Source organism: Lepisosteus platostomus, chromosome 2 (assembly GCF_059453375.1).
Source record: "Lepisosteus platostomus isolate fLepPlt1 chromosome 2, fLepPlt1.hap1, whole genome shotgun sequence".
Lineage (NCBI taxonomy): Eukaryota > Metazoa > Chordata > Actinopteri > Semionotiformes > Lepisosteidae > Lepisosteus > Lepisosteus platostomus.
The window spans coordinates 20393646-20421471 of NC_142612.1; the positions used below are offsets into that span (position 1 = coordinate 20393646).

General features: G+C 34.6%; 1 protein-coding gene across 1 annotated transcript in view; it reads right to left on the reverse strand.

Moving 5' to 3' along the window:
* diaph3 (diaphanous-related formin 3) overlaps positions 1-27826 on the reverse strand; it is a 459783-nt gene that overhangs the window by 75571 nt on the left and 356386 nt on the right. The window contains exons 24-25 of the mRNA XM_088603117.1: positions 24656-24781; positions 13173-13336 (exon numbers count right to left, since the gene is read on the reverse strand). Of these exons, the coding sequence (XP_088459243.1) occupies positions 13173-13336; positions 24656-24781 (290 nt within the window). The remainder of the gene's footprint in view (positions 1-13172; positions 13337-24655; positions 24782-27826) is intronic.

The window sequence follows — 27826 nt, forward strand, 5'->3', positions numbered from 1 at the left end:
GATAAGATATGAGCAGATAATAATAATGGAAATAGCCAAAAACCAAAATAATGAGTTATTTAATGTTTTTGTATCTACAGTGAAATTAATGGAATGGAAAAAATGCGGAAAGTATTTTTTCACAAAATGCAAATTAATACCAAAACTAGAAACATTTACAGCTTCTAAAATGTAATAACCTCTAAGAAAACTAAATCTGTCAAAAAGCATTACAAAGGTCAGTAAAAGTGCTGTGAAAAAGGATGGAAGTTTTTTTTAAATAAATGATTCAACAGATGGATTTATACTGAAGCATAGTTTTAAGGAAATATGGGAAAGGTTTAGAAAAGGCTATGTTAACAAATCACTTCAGCTATCATTTTACTATTTTTTTTCAAAACATAACTAATAAAAATTAAACAGACATGTATTTAACTATTTTCACAAGGAAATGGCTAAAAAAGCATAATACATTAGCGGTTCAAGATGTTCAAGTAGGTAGCTGCGTCAGCATGCGTAGGCTGCAAAGGAACAGGTAATATATAGCTTGGAATAAACCTTTACCTGTTACTTCCATAATACATTAATACTTTTGTAGGAAATAAAAACATATATATATATATTGGATGAGATATTTCTACAAATGTAGTTTGTACATGTAAATACAAAAGTGCAGTTGGTCACAAAAAACAGTGGAAAAATTTACACGTAGTGTCACAAACGAGTTACATCAAGAACAACAGATCCCTGCAGTTCAGGGAACTAAGGTGCTACAGAACCTTTTATGTTAGTGGATGAAGTGTAGTAAATGACTTCTAAAAAAATCTGAGTAGAATATTTTGTGAGCCAAAGCCTGACAATGTTGGTGCACTAATGAGTTCATGAATCAATAACTGAATTAAAAATCATAGTTAAAAATTCCTCATTTTCAGAGTTTATTTCTTGACAAATGCCCTGCCTTAATTCAGCCATGAATCCATGTACATTACCTTTCAAATACTGGAAACAGGAAAGGGAGCTGAAAAGTTTTACAATTTCCCTTTAAGAATGTCTTACACTTTGGAGTGCCAGTTTGAAAAATTGCTGAAATTATATGGATGTCATACATGAATGAAACAACTTTTAAAATTGGATGTTCTTGGGAAAGATGGGCAATAATCTCATACATTTTTAAAGGCAGAATTGCTTACTTTTACAGCTTTTTCTGCTTTTTTCTGTAAATTGCAAGCATTCTTAAATAAATCAAAATGATTATAATTTTAAATGTCTTATAACTGGAAAACATATTGTATCCAAGGAAGATATGTAAGAGTAGAACATGCACCAACATCAGTTAATAAAAACTGAAACTATTCACCATCGGCTTTATAGGATTGGTCATTTGCATCTGATCGCCAGACTCCAGACACTCAAGGAAGGTCCTTGCCTCCCAGTTTAATGAAGGCAATTGTACAAGAGGACAGAAGAAATATTCCAATGTTACTCAAAAAGAACACGAAGAGAGCTCACCATATCTGAATTGCACTGTACACAACCGCAGATAAAACCTGTTCAGCCTCCCAGTGTGGATTCTGTATCTGTTTTATCAGTCACTTTTGGGTTAACAGAAGGCAATCAACAAGTGAGGAAGAGTCAATAAATGAAGTGTAGTTAAATGATGCACAGGGGACCCTACTTAATATCTCTCTTCTTTAAAGCCACTGACTTTCTGTTAGTATGGACATCTTTCCTTGTCTATATGCCGAAAGGACGTAAACTGCCCCCTAAAAATGTGTTCGAGCTTAGATCATAAGAAATGTCAATTTTTTAATAAAATCATTGCAAAATTGCATTGTATTATATATTAATCATTATAAATATATATTACTATATTTAAGAACTGTACGTGTCTGAAATTATGTATATTTTTACATTTTTTCTGTGCCCTGACATTGTGCTCTGAACTCAAAGTGCCATAACAAAGAAGTTCAAAGAAACACCAAAAAGCACAAGCAGATTACATTGCTAGATAAATTAATTTTACATTAATTTTACTCTATATGGTAGATGTCCTTAGTTATATGTACAGTATTTAGTGCAACTTAATGTAATAGCATATTGTACATAAAAGTTAATTTTTAAATTCTAAGTGTTTTTAAAACATTTTCGACGAGGTTAAATTGCGATTAAGTGCTCAACTTAATGGAGCATTACAGTAATTATTCTGTTTACACACAGAAAAATTTACTTTCTGTTCATGTACAGAATATGTGAATGAACTCTGCTACAGACTTGCATCTTTACGTCCTGGTCTCTATTAATGTTGAAATACATTGATTCTTATGGAGAAACATGTCACACTTAATGTCCCCCAGAGAATATTTATGTCCTTCTAGTTCCCAATTTCTAATTTCTATTAATTATGGAGAATAATTAATGTTTTATGATCCCCATCAAGGATGTTAAACAGGGACTTCCTCTATATACTATATATAGTATACAATAACATGTACAAAATTAAAAAAGTATAAACCAGATAATTTATATTACACAAATTCATAGGAAAAGAAGACATTGTTAATAGTAATGATATGCTTGTGGGGCGTAGGAAAATATAGTTTGTATTTCAATGTATTTGGCTCACATACTGAATAAATGCCACTCACAAAAAACAAAAGTACAGTATATATTTGTCTTTTGCCTTTGTCCAATTTTGACATAGTTAGGAGTAAAAATATATAAGGCTTCAGCGGGACCTGCGAGACAGCATGATTGAAAGGCAGATTATCATGCCTGTGTGAAACACAACTTTATAACGGCTGATATAAAAAAAAAATGTCCATGTCACTTGCAGCTACAAAGAATTCAAATAAGTTGTACCGCTATCGATTTAGGAAAATCATTCAGAAAAGTTTCACATAAATTGCACAATATCACACAATTTACATCGCAATTTGTATTGGGGATGTGCTGTATCGGATATTACACTGAGAAGAAAAGATGATACTTACAATGCATTGTATGGAAGGAACTAGTTTTAAAAAGCCATAATTTCCTGATCTGGGGCACAGCACACATGCACTCAAACTGAGGAGAGATTACATGGGAGGGAGAACAGGTGGAACATATAATCTCTGCACAGATAGTCACCTGGGGACAGGACAAGTTCATATTTGAAAAGAACACTGTCTCTAGTTGGCTTAGCATTTGATTTATTTACAATTAGTTTCATTGTCCATTACACCTCAAAGTGGCAGCAAAAAGTCAATTAACAGAAAATATTTCAGATTAGTAAGGTTATGAAACCAAACCAAATATGTGTTCTCCTCTCCCTTGAATCCCCTCCTTCCCCTTCCCTGAGTGATTATTCAACATTTAGCATAGAACGAGTGTAAACGTTGAAGAGAGTCTAATATTTTACTGTGCCAAGCTAGGAAAAAAAAAAGTAAATCTAGATTTTATGAAAACAATTGAGGCAGGACTGACACCTTATTGTTTGGTAACTAGTTCACCACACCATCTTTTGGAGGTTAGTTTGAGCTGAAAAAAAGAAGATCTGCATGGTGTTATGAAGCAGATGCTGAAGGATTAAAATATGACATTCGCACCAGGTGACACTCTTCTGGGATTTCTCACTAGCAACAGAGTTTCAAAACCAAAACTAATGTTAAATTTCTAATGGAATAAATCTGGGGATTTCAAAATCAAGGTATTCAAGGTTGCAACAAGCAACATACAACCGTGTTACTACCTTCTGGACCACAATTTCCAATAGAATGCCCCGGTGCTGTAGAAGTTGCAATTGTTTGGATAAAACGTTAAAACAATGACTTCTTTGTCAGTGAAAATCTCATGGCACTATTTGTAAGAGCAGGGGTGGTAGTCCTCTTGTCCAGGCTAAACTTGACTTTGGTCTCGGCCTACTTAATGTCCCCCCCCCGCCCAATTAATACAATTGTAGAAGCAATTTTTCCCTTCTGACCTAACAAATAAGGATGCTTCTGGTACATAATGGATATTGTGTGTTACACAGGTACTGTATGAGCTGCACTTCAGCAATGGATGACAAGGGTCTCTTCCAATAAATAGGGATTGTCTGTGAAAAAAAAGCTCTATAAACACTTGGAATTATTATCACAACAAGTTTTGAATATAAAGTGAGTAGTGAATTAAAGATGATCAAGTGACTGAGATATACTATGGAGACCACATACAGTATAGACAGACTTTTAAGTCTTTTTTTTCCCCCCACAGAATCTATTGAAGGATTGCATTTTATGCTTTGTATAACACAACTGTAACCAGAGTAGAATTAACCTGTAGCCTACAAAAATTGCTTATATAGCTAGTTTCAATAAAAATATGTTTTTAGTGACATTTGATAAAAATAAAATGCAGACAACTGACAGAAACACATTCTCTGAACAACAAGCTATATATCATTTGATGAATACAAAGGAGGACCTTTGATTGTTACAAATAGCCTAATAAGTTTTAAGTTACAGACAGGGGTGAAGGTTTGTTCCTAATCAGGAAGAGGTAATTTATCAGTTTACCTAGCACAAGGGAGTGGCTACCAAAATGCATTTTTTGGAACAAATGTTTGTTACAGGGTTTAAAAAAGACCTGCCAGAGAAACTGGCAGTGGTCTCCTGCTTTCAAGCTGCTGCTGTTGTGCCTCGTCTTCAGTACTGAAATAAAGGCCAGATGATCGCTTCACCTCTGTAGCCTGTTTCTTATTTCTGGTCTTCAAAATAGGACCTCACCTGTCCACATTCACTATGAAGTAAATATAAAGGTAATGCAAGAACAACACTGTGTTACCTGTGACATCCTGTATGAAAAGATAAGTGGACTCGAAAGCCGTTTTCTTTCACGGTATGTGACCAAAGAAGACTAATTTTCTTCTTTGTATACTATTGGAAAAGTTTCAAATTGGTGTTCAATGTCCTTAATATATATATATATAGGTTAAACTAATAGGTATATAAATCATATATTGGTTTTATGTTGTAACCAGGATATTCATAACAGAGTAGCATTGCTTGTTGATTTCCTGATGTCTCTATTCTTCCATAAAGTGAGCTGCCTTTGGATCTTTTTCTCATATCGACCTTCCTGGTTGTACAGTTCATAAGTATTGGGACAGTAAAGTTCAAATTGTTCTTTTTGCTGTATACTCAAACAATTTATATTTCAGATGAAAAGAAGAATATGAGGCAAAGTCACTTTTTATTTTAGAGTATTTCTGCACTTACTGTATATGTTGTATTGTTTTAGTAATCATAGCACTTTTTGTGTTGATTCCAGCCATTTCAGATGAGCATAATTATCGTGACAATTGGCTGCTAGGTGTTTCTTATTGGGGAGGTGTTTCCTGTTGCATTGATTGTGCACATATACAAGAGCTGTGAATGTGTACAATTGGATTTAGCCATTGCTTTTCCCTTTGGTGGCTGCCTTTGGAGCCAGTAGGCCAAAACCACCATGGAGACTTTGAAAACTGTCTATGAAAGAAAAGCAAACAAAATGGAGGCTGAAAGAAACTAATTAAGTTTGAACCATTGCAAAGAAACAGGGCACAGCAAAATCCGCAATTTGGAATATCTTGAAAAAGAAAGAAACCACTGGTGTACTTTGCAATTCTCAATGACAAGGTCATCTGAGGAAAACAACTGCAGTTGAAGAAAGAAAAAAATATAATCACCAGAGGAGTTTTAGATTGGCCAAGTCAATCTCCTGATTTAAAACCAAATGAGCATGCTTTTTACTTGCTGAAAAGGAGAGTGAAGTCAGAAAGCCTCCTAAACAAACAGTAACTTAAAATGGCTGCAGCAAAGGGTTGGCAAAGCATCTCAAAAAACAGAAATCAAGAGTTTGGGGATAATCAATGTGTTCCAAGCTTGATACAGTCACAGTACATTAATGTATATATAGTGGATATAAAAAGTCTACACACCCTATGAAATTGCAGGTTTTTGTGACGTAAAGCCAGAAATCAAGATAAATTATGTCAGTAATTTTTCCATCTTTAATGTGACCTTGCAACCAACACAATTCAAGAGAAAAACAAATAGATAATTATTAGGAAAAATAATTGAAATAAAAAACCTACAACATCCTGGTTGCATACGTGCGCACACCCTTTCATAATGTGGGCTGTAGCTGTGTTCAGAGTTAACCAATCACATTCAAAATCATGTTCAAAGGTAAGTAGCATACACCTGCCGTCAATTAAAGTGATTGATTATGATTATGAATTATGATTAACCCCAAATAAAAATCAGCTGTTCCTGTAGGATTTCCTTGAAACTTTTGTGGTTGCATCCTACTGGGATAGCAATGGTCCGAAAGGAGCTGACAAAACATCTACGGGATCTTATTGTTGAAAGGCACTGATCAGGAGAAGGGTATAAAAGAATATCAAAGGCACTGGATGTAACATGGAACACTCTGAAGACTATCATCAATAAGTGGAGAAAATGTGGCACCACAGGGACATTGCCAAGATCAGGACAACCCTCCAAAGTTGATGATAGGACAAGGAGAAAACGTATCAGGAAGACTACCAAGAGGCCTACAGCAACATTAAAGGAGCTGCAGGAACTTCTGGCAGGTACTGGTCACTCCTTGAATGTGATAACAATCTCCCGTATTCTGCACGTGTATGGGCTATGGGGTAGGGTGGCAAGACGAAAGCCATTTCTCACAAAAAAGAATATCCAAGCCCGTCTAAATTTTGCAAAAAATATATTCAATCACACCAAACCATGTGGGAAAATGTCTGATGAGACAAAGGTTAAACTTTTTGGCATTAATTCTAAAATGAGAATACAGCAAAAATAACATTTGTGACTACACTGTTGCAGTATTTATGGAGGATACTATACATTGAGCCTTGGAATAGAAAAGGATTTACTGGTTTCAACACTTACTTTTTAATCTTAAAGGTCAGCTTAATTGTAACTTCAGTGCTACTAAAACATATGTTTGGCAATAGATTTTATTCGTGGCTAGCTCAATTCTCTCAGTTTACTGGTTTTTGCAAATCCTCTTCTACAGTTGGTATTAATGCAACACTGTCTGCGTACAGTAATATAGATTTTTCAATCGTATGACCACCTATTTTAAAACCTTTGTCGTCTACTGCTAGTCTCATTACTACATCTGCCAGATGTAGTAATGTGTTGACATCATACAGCTCTTGCACCTCTTCATATAGAAACCTATTCAGACATGCTGCCAGCTACCCTCACTGAGCAAAGCTGCTTTTTGTACATTGAACACAATGATGAATAACTATTATGTCCCAGACTCCATAGTCACCTTATCTGACTTTTAGTTATGATACAGTTCACTTGTCATTTGCCATAAATAACTTCATCAGCAGGAACACAATGCAAATTCTTCTCAAAAACCTTGAAAAGGTGGGTCTAATGACGACTGAGCACTTGTGAAATAAATATTCACACCAATGTAGTATTACAGGATATTACCTTTAGGAGAAAAAAAATGAATCTAATTAAATAGAAATACATTTTCAAATGAGGAAAATGAGCTCTGAATCAGACCCAGTTAAACACAATCTATGATGAACTGCAGTTCTTATTTAAATGATCTATGCATTTTTTGCTGTCATTTTGAAAGTTGTTAAATGCAGTACTGAAATATATGTGCAGTGACTCCTCAATGCTTTGTCTCCATGCTTCAATATTTTTATGATAATTTTGTCTTATAATGCTCAACCCTGTCCACACTTGAATTTAAGAGATTTAGGCATGTTAATGGATGTATATGCACTAAACAGACAAATGAAGATGCCTAACAGCACAATAGATTAACAATTTGTTAATAATAATATGGAGTGCTCGGTTCAAATTATAATAGGAGTCAACAAGAATGAAATGGATAACGTCACTAAACATAGTGTCCCATTCTCCATTATATCACTTAATGACTTCTAGTCCTAATTAATTTATTTGATACTTATTAACACAAACTTCATAATTCAACTGTTTGTGATACCGTAGTAATTATTAATTCCTTGTACCATCTACTGTAGTTAACATGGTATCAGAATGGATAATACGCATATATGTCTTAAAATAAGAGTAAATGATTGCTCATTGTGTCAAACATACTGTAGGATTTTTCAATAGGGAAACTACTATTAAAGAGTAAATTTGGCGGAGTACCTAGAATGCCAGAATTTTGATGAGAAGCACATGATGTATTTTCGCCTACATAGTTTATGCTGATTACTTATTTTAAGTAATTTAATGTAACAAACCTCTCTCTTTCACTCTGTATAAAAAGAGAGGTTCATTTCTAGAGTGGTGTGAGTAAAATCCTGCATGCAGCGTCCTGAGAGTGACATAACTCACACTCCTTGGGCCAGACCATTTTGTTACATTAACATTAAAAATTGTCAACTTAGAACAAGATATTGGCATGTATGAAAAAAGGAGGTGGAGTGGTGGTTGGCATTGCTACCTCATGACTGTTGAAACCTGGGTGTGATTCTAGTCTGATGTGCACTATGTGAGACATCTGCATGTTCTTCCAGTGTCTGTCATGCCGGCTAGGTTAAATGGTGTGTCCAAACTGTCCCTGTGGGCTTCTGTGAGTGCACCCTGTAAAGGACTGGTAACCCATTCAGGGTTCAGTCCTGCTTTGCACCATACCGTGGACATCACAACCTTATTAGGAATAAAAACACTTTCCTGATGGAAATGGAGACTGAATAACAGAGTGGAGCTGTTAGTTTAATTTACATTGTGCAATATATGCCAGGGACCTGTGCAATACATTTATATTTATATCTATGGTTACATCTATATTTATATTCATACGTGTGCTACGATTTTCTGTGTACTGTTCTGTTCTAGTTTCCTCTTGTGTGTCCGGACTGTGAGTAACTCTTGTATTGTATTGTATGTATTGTACTATTAGTATATAATTCGTTACACTGTGGCTGTGTTGTGTGTGTTAAGCTGCTGTTGCACTGCAATTTCCCTCACGGGATCAATAAAGTATCTATCTATCTATCTATTTTTAAATAGGGTCATTCCACTGTTAAAAACACACTCAGCCCTTAGCACACACTAAAAGTTACTGTCTAAATTAATGTCAATGCTAAATTATTATTAGGGGTATTCTAATACTTTTGGTTCGGCTTCAGGAAATGGGTTAAATATTACTAATTCAATTTGTTTGATAATAAATAATCTACTTTCTAGTGGAGAAACAAGAATACTGGGATTTTTACAAAAAATAATTCTTCTGCTAAAGGTTTGTTTTATACTACCAAGACAAGACAGTATGTCTATCTAGTATGTCTGCAGCTGCTGGCCTGTAGATCAGACATCTTTATATGTGGTTTTCCAGCTACTGTATAGGTAAATTATGTATCTCAGATTGTGAGACATCATATTTAACAATTAAAGACAAAATACTTTAAACAAGAAACTCCAAAAAATGAATGAAGAAAAGGGTGTCATAATAAGTGTAAAATCACAAGCAGTGTAAAACTAAACTGTCATCCTGTGTGCTGTTATAGAACACAAATGAAATATTTTGTCTGGTTGTGGGTTTAATTTTCAAATTAACTGCATGTATTGAGAGTAAAATTAACAAAAATGTTAAAATATAATGGGTAATTACCAATGGATATTTACAAACCTTTTACAAAGTAAAACATGAATATACTGATTCACAATGTAGGTGTACAACAAAATCTCATCGGGCACATACTGTACATCATGTTAATAACATTTAAATAGTAAGCAGGAAGGCTTGTGTTCTATTAGTTAAGTATTATTTCTTGGGAAGAAAATGCTTAGCTCAAGTTGTGCAACTTGATAAAAATACTGTTTGGTGTTTGAGTTGAAATAAAAATGGCAATAGTGAAACATATGAACAAAACCCTCTTGCCTGGCTGCTCCTGGCATGATAAGAGGCGGCTGGTATGTGAGTAACCTTGTGGAAAATGAGATGTTTGGTTACAACAATTAGCAGGCTAGTCCAGAGAAACCAGGAAACTAATTTGAGGGATGTTATGGCCAGTGAGAGGGAGTACTCCAAGAATATTTAGACAATCCCTTTTAGGCTGAATGGTATGATTTAAAATGGTAGTTACATACCAATTGAAAAATATTATTAACTGTCCTTTTCTTCATTCTCTTCAAGAGGAAGTATCATCTGAAACTCTGAGTCTTCGAACAAGTGTGTTTACGCAACAGTGCATTTTAACAATGCTTAAATGTGTCTTGATATCCTGAATTTTTAAGGGAGGTTAATTTATTTCCAACACACCTATGATATTGAGTGCAATTACCGATCAATTGTTTATTGTATCAATCTGTTAAATGTTATACATTTACAATGAATTGAAGCCCTGTATTCTGTAGGCGGCTAAATATATTTCGTAGTTAGTATGCAATTAATGAGTATCACAGTCTTTAACTCATCTGTCATGGTATTTAGAGGGGGATTTCCTGTAAATCCTGTTCATTAGATATGATCCATCTGTACAATGGTGTTCAGATTGTTGTAGCTACACCAAGAAGAAATTCAAGATATTATCCCCTGTAGATTGCCATTTGCATGAAAATGATCTGCACACTCAGATTTCTTTTTGGAACCACCAAACTGGCAGCAGAGAATGTGGTAAAATATTTTATTCATCAATTAATTTGGACTCTTGAAAACATGTAATTTAATTTCATTACTATAATTTCTTCATGATCCACATCTCCATACATTAATTAAATAGAGATATGTTTCATCTGCATCCATGCATCCTGTAAAAGTACCTTTGTACTGTACCTCTGGGAGATGCTGTTCTTAAACTCCTCTAGCTTAAAGTTGACAAGCCTGAAATGTTATCTTCACAACCAAAATGGCATGATGTCAGTTAGATTCCTGTTACTACACTGTGTTGCTCTTTTAAAAGGGTGATGGAGCAAACGTTGAGTGCAGAAGAACATCTGCAACGACAATCTTCAGGAAGTATCATATGGCAGATTGTATAGAACCTACATTCAGACAAAAGTCAGCCCGAAATAATGAGTGAATCTCTTTATCTTACGGTTTCTCACATCATTTTTTATATTACAAAGGGACAAATCTAAATAAATATAGAATACTCTGAACAATACTTAAAGAAGTGAAATTCAATGAAAAAAAAGAATATCTACTGCAGTGTTAGAATTTTTATAATTTCTTAAGTAAATGCTATAGGGTTTGATTGTTACAAGACTTCTTGTAGAAGTAAGCTCTACAACTCAGTAGGTCTGCCTTAGTGTCTTTATATACTCTCCAGCTAGATTATGAAAATCAGCTGTGGTTAATTTAGAACATAAAGTGACAATTTATAAAATATATAGAAATTAATTGTGAAGATGCACACCCTGAGGTCAAAGACCAACTGGAAATGGTGAAAATGTTCATCATTGTTTAAACAATTGTCTATAAGATATTAGAGGAAGTCCCAAGTCTGGTTCTCCAGAATACTGCAGATTCAAAGAGAAATGGAATTCAGAGCTCTCCAACTCACAAAACAAAACACTATAATTACAAGATTTGTATAATTACAAAATAATGGTAATTAATCAAAATTAAAACAGCTTGTTGTAATGTTGTAATGTTTTGGTAGAATTTCATGTGAAAGGAATTTACCTGTCTAGATTTTTTTTTTTATTGGTTTCCTGCAAAGAACTAAAACTTTGATATGGAACCACAAAATGCAATTGTTCCTGAAAGAAAGTACAGGCAAAGTTCATGAGAAGGACAAATGTCCAGGGCGCAGAGATTAACTGGACCCAAGCAATTGAGGATGCCCCAAACTTCAAGAGCACTTGTAGATTTCTTATTAATGTCACACTTTCATACAAACTTTTGAATTTTCAATCATAAAATCAGTTAAAATAATAAAAGCAATGAGATTCTTTTCATCATTGTCGCAGCCAAGTGGAAAATAACTTTGCATTTCAAATGGCAGTTCATATAAAACAGTCTACTTTTCTTCTGCCAAATAATTGCAAGTTTAACATTTTGAATAGGAATGAGGGAAAGAAGACACGTATGATATTTTAAAAATCCAAACCACACAGACAGAGAAAGACAAAGGCAGGGAACCATGAAATCCATTTTGATAACATGCATGCTGATGTGTCACTCAAGTACAATATTGAGATTCATGTGTGCCAATTAGTGCAAATTATCTTTAACACCAGTCCATTGTAAAAGAAATACAACTGATTACACACTTTTCCTGCAAAGCTAGTATATATCACACCAAAAGCATAACTTGTTTCTTTGGGCTGTTAGTTTACTTTGTAGTGTAAATACCTTCTTTATTCTTGAACAGATGAAAAGGAATCTAAACTGACATTAAAGACTTAAAAACATTATCAATTTCTCCTCCAGAACCAAACTCCATATTCTGATTTGGCTGTTTCATTAACAGCATCTTGTGAACAGCAAAACCTGTTTTTCTTGACCCTACAAAAACATTCTCCACTTTTTTTTACTGTGTCAGACTTTAAGGGGTTATAAAGTCCCCAAGTCATTGCTCACATTAGAATGTGAAGATTTTTAATTTTCACTCTCAGCAATCATGATGACTGTGAATAAAAACTTATCGAAGGAATAAAAGAGTTTGATGAAAATGATGACAAAATTTGAAATGTTGTGAAATCACTTAAATTAAGAGACACTCTCCCATGACTCCATGGTACATTACCTCAAAAAAACACCTTCAGATGTTCTTTCAATGAAGTGATTGGTACAAATCCTAACACTATCCCATTAGACAGTACCTGCCAATGTCTTTGCGCCTGGGCAATGGATAATGTATCTGGATATAATGAACAGTAATTATTGAAAGAGCCAGACATTTTGGCAGAGACAGTGGTCACATTGTTAGTAATTATCTCTTTATTTTCCCAATAAGATACTTTGCATTGCTTTGGAGAAAAAAAAAACATCTCAATATTTCTAGTGTATTTATTTATAATGTATTTCTCTCATACATTATCCTGTTATACTAATAAAGACTCCATTGCTTTGCCAGGTTAACATGATTCAAATACAACCTAGTGATGTACGGTAAGTAAACAGCAGCTACCTTGGAGAAAAGAGGAAAAAATATAATATAGTTAAATGAATAGGAAAATAAAACAAACATTAAGAAATTTAATTCAGTGACTTACCATAAACATGGAACGGAAGTTGCTCAGATCAATGAAGAGCTCCTCTATTGATGTTTTCTTTGGGTCTATGACAAAATATTCCACCAGGTTCTGTTGGAGTGTGCACATGTTGTTGTGCATTATAGCCAGCTTCTGGTACTGCTCTCTGCCATACATGGCAAAACTGTAAAGCCTCTGTTAAGGACACATCAATGTTGGTGCCAAAATATTAGCATTAATTAAAGCCAACACACTTTTTCATGCTGATGAAAAGCAAGAAATGCAGTACAGAAACATGAAGTACATGCAGTACAAGAAGCAAAATGTGAAGAACACAGAAGAAAACAAAAATAAGATGTTTTTTTTTCCCTTATAACTAGCGCCTTGTTATTACTAATAAGAATTTATCATCTGACATAAGCAGGTGTAATACTATCTGAAATAAAAGCAGAATTATAAAAAGCAGTGGATTATTTCATTTTAAGCTTTTTTATATCTTATTTTCCTAAAGCAAAATTGCTTACAAAGTGTATTAGCTTACAAAGTGTAAAAGAGTTTTAAAAATATTCTGAATAAATATTTCCTTGTACACTACAATCATAATTAAGGATGTGTATAACTGTGTTTTCTTAACTACATTAAATTAGCAATTTATTACAATTAAAAAAAAAACAAAGATAGCAGTTCCTCTCCCTTTCAAGAAAAAAAAAAACAAGTAGTAATGTTAACAACAAGGATTAAATTTTGTTAAAATGTCAAAACATGAATGAGAGAGCACTGAAGCAGATCAAAGACCAGAAATGACTTAACAGTGTGAAACAAATGCTGATATGAAATGGGTATTTAGGGCTGAAAACAGGAAAAAAAAAATTCTTTTTGTTTTCCATTTCTATAGAGGACAGGAAAAACTGCTTTAAAAGATCGGTTTGACTACTGCTGGGCCACAGCAATCCACCTCAACCAACAGAGAGAGAAAACTAAATATTTTGCTACCACGTATATTGTGCTTTTTTTCTTTGAATTTTGGATTTCAATCACTTTTTTATTCCCTTATTTTACCAGGTAAGTCAATTGAGAAAAAAATTCTCATTTACAATAACAACCTCGAGACCCATTTATCTCAGGGCATTTACTGGAGCAATCAGTGAAATACCTCGCTCAAGGGCACAACTCCCACGCACAGAAGGTTCTGTACTCTTTGCATGGCCACTTTTATGGTTTAGAAATGCAATGTACATCTAAACGTTCACATCCTGAATGTCAAATACAGAGTGTGTATTTTCTTTCTGAATGAAAAACTACAACGAAAATAGCAATGCATATATATATGTTAGCATTCCATTTACTGCAGAACACACACTATTTCTTGCAATGGGCCTCAGAGGCTTTTGTGGGTTACTTAAAAAACCCAAAGGACTCCAGGATGGGAAATTTTTTTTCATATTTATAGCACGGAAGTAATGAGAAAGACAGACAACATACGAAAAGTCTTTGGGAATTCCAAATTGTGTAATTAAACAGCAAACATCCTACAGTCTGTTGTACAATTAAGATGCCATTTATGTTAATTGCATATATAATTTTATTTAGCATGAAAGAAATTTCTGCTTTTCAGCTTAGTAATATTCAGCATTGAATTGAGATGAATGAGTATAAGGGGCAGTATTTTGTATTATCAAGTTTGCTAGAAATATATACAGTATATTTGAAAACTATCTTGAACATGAAGGAAATGTATTCTAGTTCACACAAAAAACTGGGATTATGGCAGGACAGGGGCAGGGAAATTGGGAGTCAAAAGTAACTTAAAACTTTTTTAAATGCATGGGCTGCTTTTAACAGCATTCTTCTTCACAAGGTTAATATGATCATTTTAACGGTCTTCAAAGATGCATATTTCTGAATCCTAATTTATTTGGTTTACAGCACTATTAATACCAAACTAATTCTTCAGTTTCATTTTTATCTATTGCTTTAGAAATAATGAACCTCTGGAGAAATGGAGAAACAAACAGTACATTTGAGTTAAAATAAGTTACTGTAAGTATATTTAAGGTTATGGCACAAATAATATGGTATTTACATGTGTGATTTGAACTTGTAATTCAGGCTAATAACATTTTCAAGAACATTTTGGGAGTATTAAATCTGCAGAAAATATTCAAGTTATCTGATAAGTAAATGCAATGTTAAGATTTAACAAGTTAGGCATTAATTCAATCATGCAGCTATGGAAAAAGGACCTACAGTTTAAACTCAATGAAATAGTGCTCAGTGATGATAAATTATTTTTTTTTAATTTATCATTTTAATGTTAACTCATGCCCTATTGGCTTTATTAAAATTTTAAAAACATTGCTGAATCATTTATGACTTCTAGTCTGGGCACTATCCATATTCTTTCCTCTTTAGAAGACAAATATAAAGAAGAAGAAAATATTTTATTCCTTACATTTAAATGAGGAATCATGAGTACCATTTTAAGTTTGTTTCATCACTGCAACTATTAATAATTCAAAGTCATAAAAAAATACATGTTGGATTTTTGTGAGGCCAGTAAAAAAAAACTAAAGCTATTCTTACGAGGGAAAAAAATAGCATACAAAGATACAACAGACAAAATACAAAGATCGACAACATCCGGCATCACATTCTCTCGACAACCTCTTACCTCCACACCTCCTCCCTGCTTGCCTTGATTTACTGAATCACTTCTAACTTCTCTCTACTTGACTCTGTACCCCTCAGTAAACTGGTTTTGCATATGAAATTCACAACCTGCCTATTAGATCCTATTCCCACCACTTTGTTTCAGTCCTGTTTCACTACTTTCTGCCCCATTGCCGGCAGTATAATAAATGAACCCTTGAGCACTGGTGTGATACCAACGGCCTTCTTAACTGCTCCTATTACCCCTGTACAAAAAAACAAACAAATGATTCTTTACAATCTAAACAATTTCCACCCCATTTCCAACTTACCCCTTTGCCAAAAGGCCAAACATGGATCTGGACAATATGAACAATTTTCGCCCCATATCCAATGTACCCTTTCTTGCAAAAAATCTAGAAACTGCTGTTAATATTCAGTTAAATAACCATCTAATTGCAAATAACCTCTTCGAAACCCTCAAATCTGGTATCCGACAACTTCATATCACAGAAACTACCCTGGTCAAAGTCACTAATGATGTTCTCATGGTTTCTGATTCTCTCTTTCCATCCTTCTTCTTCTCAACGTCAGAGCTGCTTTTGTCACTATTAACCATGATATTTTTCTTTCTCTTATTGAGACTATGTTTGGAGTTACTGAGTTACTGACACTGCTCTTAAATGGTTAAAGTCTTACCTCACTGATCTATGTCACTTTGTCTCTCTTGGAGGATTTAACTCTGAAATTGGATTCGTTCAGTCTGGTGTTCTTGATATTGGAGCTTGATATTGGGCCCCCAACCTTTTAGTTTTTACATGTTCCCACTTGTTTAACTTTTAAGGTTGCATGGCCTAAATTATGATTTCTACGCTGATGGTACTCAAATCTGTGTCCACACCAAACCTGACACTGATGTGGCTGTCTCTGTTCTCTCTAATTGGATCTCTGACATAGATGACTCAAAACTTCCTTTATCTAAATTGTGACTAGACTGCACATCAACTTTGTAAAGCCAATGCAGTAACCCTATCTGTACGGTACTGTACTTGAGCTACAGTCAACATTGAAAATCCAGGGGGTGAGATCTGATTCATGATTGATGTTCGACCCACATGTTCAACATACTGTCAAAACATCATTCTTTCACCCCAGAAAAATCGCCAGACTACGTTCTATGTTGTCGCTAACTGTTGCTGAAAAGTTGGTCAACACATTTGTCTTGTTTCGAATTGATTACTGTAATGCTCTACTCGCTGGGGTTTCTAAATTCACATTGAACAAACTTCAGTATGTCCAGAATTTGGCTGCCTGACCAGGTCAAGTGCAAGCGATTACATACTCCTATCCTGCAGTCCTTGCACAGCTTCCTGTCAGGTTTTGTGTCAACTTCCAAATCCTCATGATCACTTATAACGCACTGCATGGCTTGGCTCCTCAGTATCTGTCTGAGCTACTATCGTCCTACTCTCACCTCACGACCTTCGCTCTTCTAATTCTGATCTCCTGTCTATTCCTCATGCCCATCTACACTCTATGGGTGACAGGGCCTTCTCCTGTTATGGCCCAAAGCTCTGGAACTCTATCCTTAAGAATATCAGTCACCTTTTATAAGCTCTTTCAAATCTAGACTCAAAACCTTATTTTTTAGAAGGGCCCTTACTTAACTTTATATATCCCATTGCTCCTACAGTATTCCATAACCCCATCTACTATCTTCTCTTATTGTGTATTTTCATTGTGTATACAGTGGTGTGAAAAAGTGTTTGCCCCCTTCCTGATTTCTTATTTTTTTGCATGTTTGTCACACTGAAATGTTTCCAGTCATCAAACAAATTGAAATTTTAGACAAAGATAACACAAGTAAACACAAAATGCAGTTTTTAAATGAAGGTTTGTATTATTAAGGGGAAAAAAAAATCCAAACCTACATGGCCCTGTGTGAAAAAGTGATTGCCCCCTAAACCTAATAACTGGTTGGGCCACCCTTAGCAGCAAGAACTGCAATCAAGCGTTTGCGATAACTGGGAATGTGTCTTTTACAGCACTGTGGAGGAATTTTGGCCCACTCATCTTTGCAGAATTGTTGTAATTCAGCCACATTGGAGGGTTTTCGAGCCTTAACCGCTTTTTTAAGGTCATGCCACAACATCTCAATCGGATTCAGGTCAGGACTTTGACTAGGCCACTCCAAAGTCTTCATTTTGTTTTTTTTAAGCCATTCAGAGGTGGAATTGCTGGTGTGTTTTGGATCATTATCCTGCTGCAGAACCCAAGTGCGCTTCAGCTTGAGGTCACGAACAGGCCGGACATTCTCCTTCAGGATTTTTTGGTAGACAGCAGAATTCATGGTTCCATTTACCACATCAAGTCTTCCACGTCCTGAAGCAGCAAAACAGCCCCAGACCATCACACTACCACCACCATATTTTACTGTTGGTATGATGTTCCTTTTCTGAAATGCTGTGTTACTTTTATGCCAGATGTAATGGGACACACACCTTCCACCGTCTCGTCAGTCCACAGAGTATTTTCCCAAAAGTCTTGGGGATCATCAAGATGTTTTCCGGCAAAACTGAGACGAGCCTTTATGTTATTTTTGCTCAGCAGTGGTTTTCGTCTTGGAACTCTGCTATGCAGGCCATTTTTGCCCAGTCTCTTTCTTATGGTGGAGTCATGAACACTGACCTTAACTGAGGCAAGTGAAGCCTGCAGTTCTTTGGATGTTGTTGTGGGGTTTTTTGTGACCTCTTGGATGAGTCGTCGCTGCGCTCTTGGGGTAATTTTGGTCGGCCAGCCACTCCTGGGAAGGTTCACCACTGTTCCATGTTTTCGCCATTTGTGGATAATGGCTCTCACTGTGGTTCGCTGGAGTCCCAAAGCTTTAGAAATGGCTTTATAACCTTTTCCAGACTGATGAATCTCAATTACTCTGTTTCTCATTTGTTCCTGAATTTCTTTGGATCGCAGCATGATGTTTAGCTTTTGAGGATCTTTTGGTCTACTTCACTTTGTCAGACAGGTCCCATTTAAGTGATTTCTTGATTGAGAACAGGTGTGGCAGTAATCAGGCCTGGGTGTGGCTAGAGAAATTGAACTCGGCTTTTCAAAGATGTGATAAACCACAGTTGATTTATGTTTTAACAGGGGGGGGGGCAATCACTTTTTCACACAGGGCCATGTAGGTTTGGATTTTTTTTCCCTTAATAATAAAAACCTTCATTTAAAAACTGCATTTTGTGTTTACTTGTGTCATCTTTGTCTAATATTTCAATTTGTTTGATGATCTGAAACATTTCAGTGTGACAAACATGCAAAAAAATAAGAAATCAGGAAGGGGGCAAACACTTTTTCACAACACTGTATATTATGTATTGTTTTTCTTGTCAGTTTGTAAATTGCTTTGAGAAGTCACCATTAAAGGAGTTACATAAAAATAAAGTTTATTATTTAAAGGTAAGCCTCTGCATAACAAATTCTTAATTCTTTAATTGTTATTGTTAATCATTTATGATCACTGGTTTACAGAGATGCGGATTTTACAGATAAACATTCGTTTAAATGTTCTACAAAGAGCACTCCTGACCTCTTGCAGACACTACCATCAGAATCTTTTCCCTTGCATATGCTCTGTCCTTGGGGCACTTTTGGCACTTTTTTACATATTTCAGGAATGTCCAGATGTTGTTAGGTACCTGAATCAGGTTTCCTTTCCTTTTTTGTGTACTACATCAAGCAAGTACATTTCTTCTTAGCATTCTTACTAAATTATTATGTACATTTTGGTTTTACACAGCAGAAATGGATGCAATAGACTGATCTTACAAAAGCTAAGGAAATATACTGTAGGTATAGCTCTGGGCTAATTCAGATTCTCTCCTCTGACTTCACTGGATCTTGTCATGTCTTTACATTATTTGCACTGAGTTTTCCAGTTCACTGATTTCAGATCTATAGTTGAGGTTTGGAGTGCTGCTGTTGACGTGGTCAAATCCTTAATGCACAGTACTTTATTTTAGCCATTTATTGGTCCTTTGGTAGGACTCCATGATTAGGTTCCACTGCCTGGAAAGTGGAAATGGTTTGCCATGCTTTAGTTAATAAAGTTAATAAAAATTGTTTTTAAAAAAAACAAATGTTTAACAGTAATTAAGCAAAATAAATACTAGATACTTGATTAATCCATTCTAAAATTACAGAAAAGCTAATAAAAAGAGAAAAAAAAGAAGATTAAATGGCATTATGAATTGCTATTAGACAAAGTACCTTATTAAATTATATGGCAACTTAAAGAACCATTGAAATAAATTAAATTGAGAACTGATTTATATTTGTAGAGAATTACCATTCAATGATGATGATGAATGCACTTCTAACAATAGGAAACTTCATACAGACATAGTGGTTGAAAGGGTATTTACCAAAATACCTTCACTGCTGTTGTTAAGGTTAAGCACATTCCTTTGTAGTCCAAGAGTTTACCAACCTACGCATTTCACTGAATATGTGAAACAAAAGGACTTGAATTAAACATTCCAGCCCAACTACTTTTTAATCTGTCCTTTTTTGTCTAGTTTGAGATCATATCCTTTGCAATGCACAACACAGAAAATTGGCCCAGATCTGTTGTTTCCTATCTACCTAATTTGCTCAAAATACCTTAACACCAGCAGCTCTGTCAATGACAGGAAACTATCTCAGGCTAGGATGTGGCTGCAAAGCCCATTTCCCTCTTATTAATGTTCTACACATCACCCACCAATGCAATGTTCTATCTCTATACTGTACAGTATGCTGAACCTGTAGAAACCATTACCAAAAACAACTGTAATTTTCATGTCATAACAGCCTGATGAGACTTTGGTAAAGACAAAATGCTGTTTTAAGCTTAAGTTATGTCAGAATGACATTTTTCAGCGATAGTGTAAGCACACTATTTGCAATGAATGCTCTCGATCTATATAATTTATTTGAAATTCAATGGCATAAGCTTTGAAGTTGACTTAATTAATAATTAGAATCATCTGTATAGATCAGTGTATGTTTTTCATTTAATCTGAAATACAATATTACCATCATCATGAATTCAGATTTCGAATTGAAATGACATGGTGAAGTGTACAATACTCTCAGATGCTTTTCCACTATATTTCGTTTGATCGAACTACTGTATTTGTAGGTTGCCTTTTGAATGATGTGCAAATTGCCTTCAATAGTGCCATTTGCAGTTTGACTTTTGAATGAGGCACAAACTGTAATCACATCCAAACTATAATCATCTAAAGTTGAGTGTGAGGTCTGTGAAATCAATGGAGCTCTTTCACAAATATTGGTTCATTTCTCACTGCCTTTATAATCTGTAGATCTACATGTAGTATTAAAATGCAATCTATTATTAATTTTCCTTGCTTCAAAACCAATCTGCCATCAATTAGGGTATTCAGCTTTTCGTGGCTTTTTCAAGCTCAGCTAGCAAGCAGGGGAAAATAATGGGACATATCTAAGATATTAACACATTACTGTCATAACACTGTATTTGGAAAGTGGTATTACATCAACCTCACATATTTAAGGTCCTTCTCTAGAGTTAAACAAAGTTGAAGTAATAAGATTATCCCTGGATGAGACGTCCATCCAGTGCAAGTTAACCCTCCAGAAACCATGGTATCAGGTAACCATGGCAACACAGGCAGACGTTCTATCAGAACAACTAGGGTAAAGGACATTACTAAAGGATGTAATAGCTGGGTTCAGCTCCCTAACCACTTAACCACAATGTCCCCTGAGAAAGGGATATCGATATACTGATTAATGCATGGAGCATGAACCTCAGTTTTTTTATATATGAAATTTACAAAGGAATTTAGGTATAATCCATTTTGGGGCTTCAGATTTCAGACTCAGTATGAACCTTAGTATATTTATTCATCAATTTTCTGTCCATTTGTCCTGGTGAGAGTAAAAGTACACCAGTATATAAAAAAATATATATTTGGCAACAGTCACCTCAATCACCTATTTGGCACAGCTTCTAACTAGTGGATTGTTTTTTAATGCACCACTGATCTCCATTTATAAATGTATGGGCATATCAATTCAAAATAATTCATGTTTTATATCCACAGTATATCCATAGTAGAATAAAAAGTGAATACTTTCTATGAGCAAAGAAAACAAAATCAATAAAGAAACACGAACATATAACTTCTTTTCAGAAACATAATTCACAATTCAACTGGTGGGCTTTTGCATTTCCTCAGGGACTGTCACCCCGAGATAACTCCCCCTGGCTGATCTTCTGAAGGTTAAATGGCGTCATGTTTCATTTTCTGCTGACAACTGCTTTTTTTTTCTTAGAACTCTTGGCTTATTTCCTTGATTGGAATACAAAGCTGCATAAAGCCTTTTCTGGCTTGCAGGGCTGAAAATACGTTAACATATTTGAATGATAAAGCAATAGGTGAAACGCAGATACCTATTTTTTTTTAAATAATTGTCAGGAATATTTGAAAACTGGAAAGGGTGCCAACATGAGAAAAGACCCAGTATAGTGGTTAACGTGAAGTGAATGAAGAGACAAAGGTCATGTTCCTCTTATCCCCTGGAAATCGCTTTAAGGTAAAATGTGAGTCTAAATGCACCTTTATTGGATAGCCCCAAAAGAAAAAAAAATACATTCCCTTATGTCTCTTCTTTCAAACAATGTGAAACAATGTGAATTCTAGTGTAGAAACAATAGATACCGTCTAAAGGTAGATGAGATATTTACACTTGACAATATACTGCAAACTGCTCTAACTGATGTTAGACATTGAATATAAAAGACACTATATATGACATACTGTATATAAACATTTCCAGTAATGTGAATACTAAACAAATTAAGATCAAGTGTTAATATGTGGATTTCTTGTCATCTAATATGTCCCAACTAAAAGCATACAATAAAATGACAAAACCACAATGTTTCAGCAAAGACATTTTCCATTCCTCCTCTAATCACAAAAAAGGAAATCTTTAACTGGACTTAGTTCACCTGCTTTCATTTCTAAAAAGTCAACTAAACCTTGAAGTAGATAGGTTTTGTAAAAAGATTATGAACTTCTACAGAGAAGACAGCAACTGTTTGCACATCAGAATTATAAAGGGATTGGGAATGCTAATCAATTCATTTCATTAAAAGCCCATTGACTGTGATATTTAGTGACAGAGTAGGCTGCAGGCTGTAATTGGTCTCAGAATGACAAATTGTTTCCATCATGGCAACATCCTTCCTGTTTTGGATTTCTTGCAAGCTGCTTTTTCTGAAAACTTTTGTGGGATTCTACACAGCTTCCCGTCAAAAGCAGAAAAGTTCAGACAGCTCCAGACAACCTAGTGCTATGCTGCAGCCCTAACCTTTTCATCAGACTTCCTTTGCTTAAGTAATATATCGTACCTTGAGAGCACTTCCCTAATTAATGTGCTTGCCAGGCATTACTAGAACCATATCCAAGACTTCAGCTTTTAAATGAGCACCAGTCTTCTGGGACAGGATGTAGAGGACTACTACATGTATCATTTGTGAGCTTGATTTTACAGAACACAATCAAGAGCAGGTAAAAAAAAAAATTGCATCTGGCACTTAATTTAGGCAGATGTAGAGAAATTTACTAAAACAATGGTCAGTCATTTAATGACTTCCCATGATACATACAGATACATAGGAGGCTTATGCTAGCTAAAGGCACTGTTATTATTTCGTTGTCATTCTTAATTTACTTTAAAATATAGTGATAGACTGACAGAAAGAAAAACTGATAGTTATTGATCCGATGGAAGCAAAGAGAGATTTGTATCACATAGGGCAGAGAAAAGTAATCTAAACAAAATATATAAATATTAAAATATAAATTAAAAAAACAAAAACGTTAAGGTAGAAACATGATGTTTAGACATTCACATAACGTAGAAAAATGACGTTTGCAAAAATACTAAGGTTTAAGATGAAATATAGGAGTAACTTTTGTCAGCCAGTGGTATTTTGACACTCATGATTCCAAAACTTACAAACTCGCTAAAAAAAAAAAACTAAAGGGTGTGCCTGGACTTAAATTTACGGGAACTTTTTATTCTAGAAATAACCTAAATGTTTAACCAAAAGAATGGTAGAGGTAGTGCTATGGAAGAACAATTATGATGATGGTGATGATAGTATCCTAGACATGTCTAAATAAAAAAAATAATATAAAACTTTTAAAACAGTGTATTAATGCTTCTGGCAATAATGAAATAGATGAAATAGAGATAAACACACAGATGGCTGACTGAGCGTTCAGACAGAAGATAACATTTTGAACACATCAGGCCCGTTTAGTTGAGAATAAAAAAAGGGTAAAAGCTGAAAGGAGAGGATGTTTTGTTTGTAAATCTTTTTCATTTTTTTGGCTAGCGTACTATTTAACTATTATCTTGGTGACATTTAAAGAATTGTTGAATTGCAGTGAAGATGAGGGATCTCTGTGCTTTGGACTACCACATTACACACTGCAAAAGTCAGTGACGAGACACTAGTCTCTAATCAGTCTGGCAACTGCAGTTAATAAATTAACCTTTCAACAAAAAGAACATTTTACAATTAAAATACTATGAAACCATAATTCAAAATAAATAGGAATTACATAACCAGGACTGCTTAATATTAAAATCAAAATATGTTTCAAGAAAGTAAGTTCTGAGGTGTCCTTGTCTGAATAACAGAGTGGAAGCTGACAGAGCACTTATACAAGGATTATGCAAAAGAAATCTGAATGTTAAATAAATCTATGACTTAAACGGCTAATGCTAAGTGACCACTGTAACTGTCAGGAAGGATATGGACATCTTTGTGACAAACTTGTCATGCATGTCCTCCGCAGGCGTAAAGGTCTCTAAATCCTTCTCAAGCTGTTGAAGCTGCCGCTCCATCTGTTTTAAGTTCTTCTCCAGGTTTTCTGCTGAGACTGAAACCGAAGAAAAAAAGGAATAAATTAAACCAGTTGACATTCTCATTTCACAATGCACTAATTATGCAAATACAATCGGACAAATACAACTCCAAAAGCAATCAAGCATGTAGGGCTATGAGTATATAATAATGCTGTTTACATGCAATTTTATTCTTTAATTTACTTTGTCTTTTTAGGAAAAAAATAATAATTTATTAAATTTAATCTAACAGGATACTAAGAATCTCACATATTAATCCATTTAATTTTCCTTTTCAGAATTTAAGCCCAGTACAAAATTACCTGCGCTGACAATGTGATTTGTTAAGCAGTCAATTCCTTACCAGTGATTTTTTTAGACAATGGGTTTGTAAACAAAACTTTGTGTGCATTTTAATTTAAACCTACTCAAAACAGAATCTCCCAAATAGATCATCAAAAGCATTTGATGAAAATATATGAAAGAAGTAAAAAATATCCAAGTTATTGGTTAACTGAAAAAAAAAAACTGACACCAATTGATACACTTCTGTCAGGGACAAACCACGTCAATTGTTAAATCAAAATAATGCACAGATTTTGAGCTCCATTAGGCATGTGTTAAAAATTTAACAATATAAATTTAAATGTATTTAAATAGTTACTACTTCAGAAATAGTAGTTACTATTAGTTAAATAGTTACAACTTGGAAGCTTTATTTAAAATGGAACATTTAACAAAGGTAAAAACGATTTTTAATTATAATTTAATGAGTTAGCCATGATAATTTAAATTGATGCATTAGGAAAAACTAAAGTTTGCTGCAGAATTGCCTTAGTTTTAGATTGTTAGCGAATTGTGGGTTATGTTGATGAAAGAGTAGATTAGCTAATTGATATGCATCTGTCCCACATTCTCCTTATTTTCAAAGCCACAGCCTCTTTACTTATCAGTGAAACAAGCAATATAACCAATGCAAAGATCAAAGGTGACTTCACAAAATGATACATTCCTCTTCTTCAATGTACACAGAAAAAACCAGCATAGATCCCTCGAAACAAACAGGGACAGCTGGCATACCTTCTTTTAAAAGAAGTTTTCTGCCTGTACAACAGAAAAAAATGAAAATAAACATCCTGATTTTGACACAGCCTTTAGAAGAGCGATTTCCATATATCCAATGTGCTCTTTTCACAAAGAAATGCTGCTGTCTCAGATGTGGAAACCACATGGCGATTGTTTTTAACTAGAAACAGAACAGCAACATTACATCTGAACCTTTTTGGCAAGCCCAACATGCAAATGTTATTTTATTGTGAGCAGTATTCCAGCTTGAGTATTCAGCACTACCTTTGTTCCCACTGATCACCCCAAGACAAAGTTCAGTTTTGAGACCAACTGCTGCAAAGCTGAAATCTTTAATCAGAATCAAGTTCCGAGATACTGCTGCAAACTGAAAGCTCACCACAGCCATCTCTATTTTTCTAAACATCTGCTTGGTTTTAAATAGACTATGCAAGTGGCTATCGATGGCAGTACAGAAGAATCAAACCCTTTCCATTTCTTTCTTACAAGTCCAAAGAATAGGCCTTTTTGTTCTAACATCCACCATATCATAAAAATCACATGCACAAATCAAATAAAAAATAGATGGGGGAAAATTAAACATAAGCAGAATCTCTACCTTTGAGCTAAACACCCAGCAAACTGGTTACAATATCTCAACATTATGTTTATAAGACAAAATAATCAAGGTGCTAGTTTTGCTCAATACATTTTAAAATGTTTGCTAAGCTTTTGTGCTAAAACAGAAAAACAAGTTTAATGTATTTTTAAAATAATTACTATAATCTTAATTTCCTGATGATACCATACCTTAAAATCAAAGTGTAAGATGCTATTATTATAAAACAGCTTATGAAGAGTTCATGAAGCTAATGATGCTACAGACTTAAGTGAAATGGAAGCAGTATTTATGTGTGGTCCTCTAAACTGAAAATAAAAATATGTACATTAAGGCCTATGATATGTTTTCAGTCTATGATAAAAAAGTACAACAGTGAACAGAGCAATACAACTGTTTAATATGGCAGTGAGGCTTTCAAATATCTTAAGAACACATTTGCATGCTTAACATTCTTCCCTTTATTGCACTTCTTCATGCACTACAGGCAGGTGTGAAACACTTGAAACAGCACTGAAGGTTGTTTCTCTGTGAACTGCAGATCAGGAATGGGAATCAAATCTTCAGAGATAAGCAGGAGAGAACTCATTACTTCTAAATAAAACACACTGCTACTAAACCTAAAGGATTTCTTTGTTAGGAAAAAAGTACACTGTATATATCACAGAATCTTACCAACCTGATGTACTAACAGGTCATTAATATGCAATTATAGCTCTTGCATAGCCTGTTAAATGTATTACTGTAGTGTATACTGCATTATGACACAGTGGTGTATCTGATGTCTTTTATATTTTTGCATTCACTCCACCAATAATTACTTAATTTTATTTTTTGTCTTTTTGATAAATAAACAGAGACATCAAATGTCACTTTGGTATTGAGACAATTTGTTACAATGCACATTTGCTACAGCTGATTTACAGCAGGACAGTAGCACTTATTCCCTTCACTGATTACCTTTCTTCCCATGTGGGGACACGCGCCTCATTTGTAGAGGTAAAATATGTGAGGGACACCAAGTAAATGACAAGATGTTGTTTTCAGATTTGAACATGTTCTCCCATTTCATTTAAAAATTAGATGTCCTGCTTTATTTTAGGTGTAGTTCCAGGTACACAGTAACATAAGGGAGATTGAAATTAAAGACAATGAGAAGGTTCTGCGGATATAATCTTTGCACATCAGTAATCATCTATTAAGCCCAGCCTACATACAAGGAGTTAACATTTAATTCATCTGCAGAAAAAGACGTCTGTAATTAATCCATGTCACCGTTATTAGCACTGTTATTTTTCATTCCATAAAAAACATAATATAATGGAAAAAAAAGAGAAACTTTACCTTACAGAAACAGAACCTAACCGAACCGGTTACTTATTACAATGTAAACAAC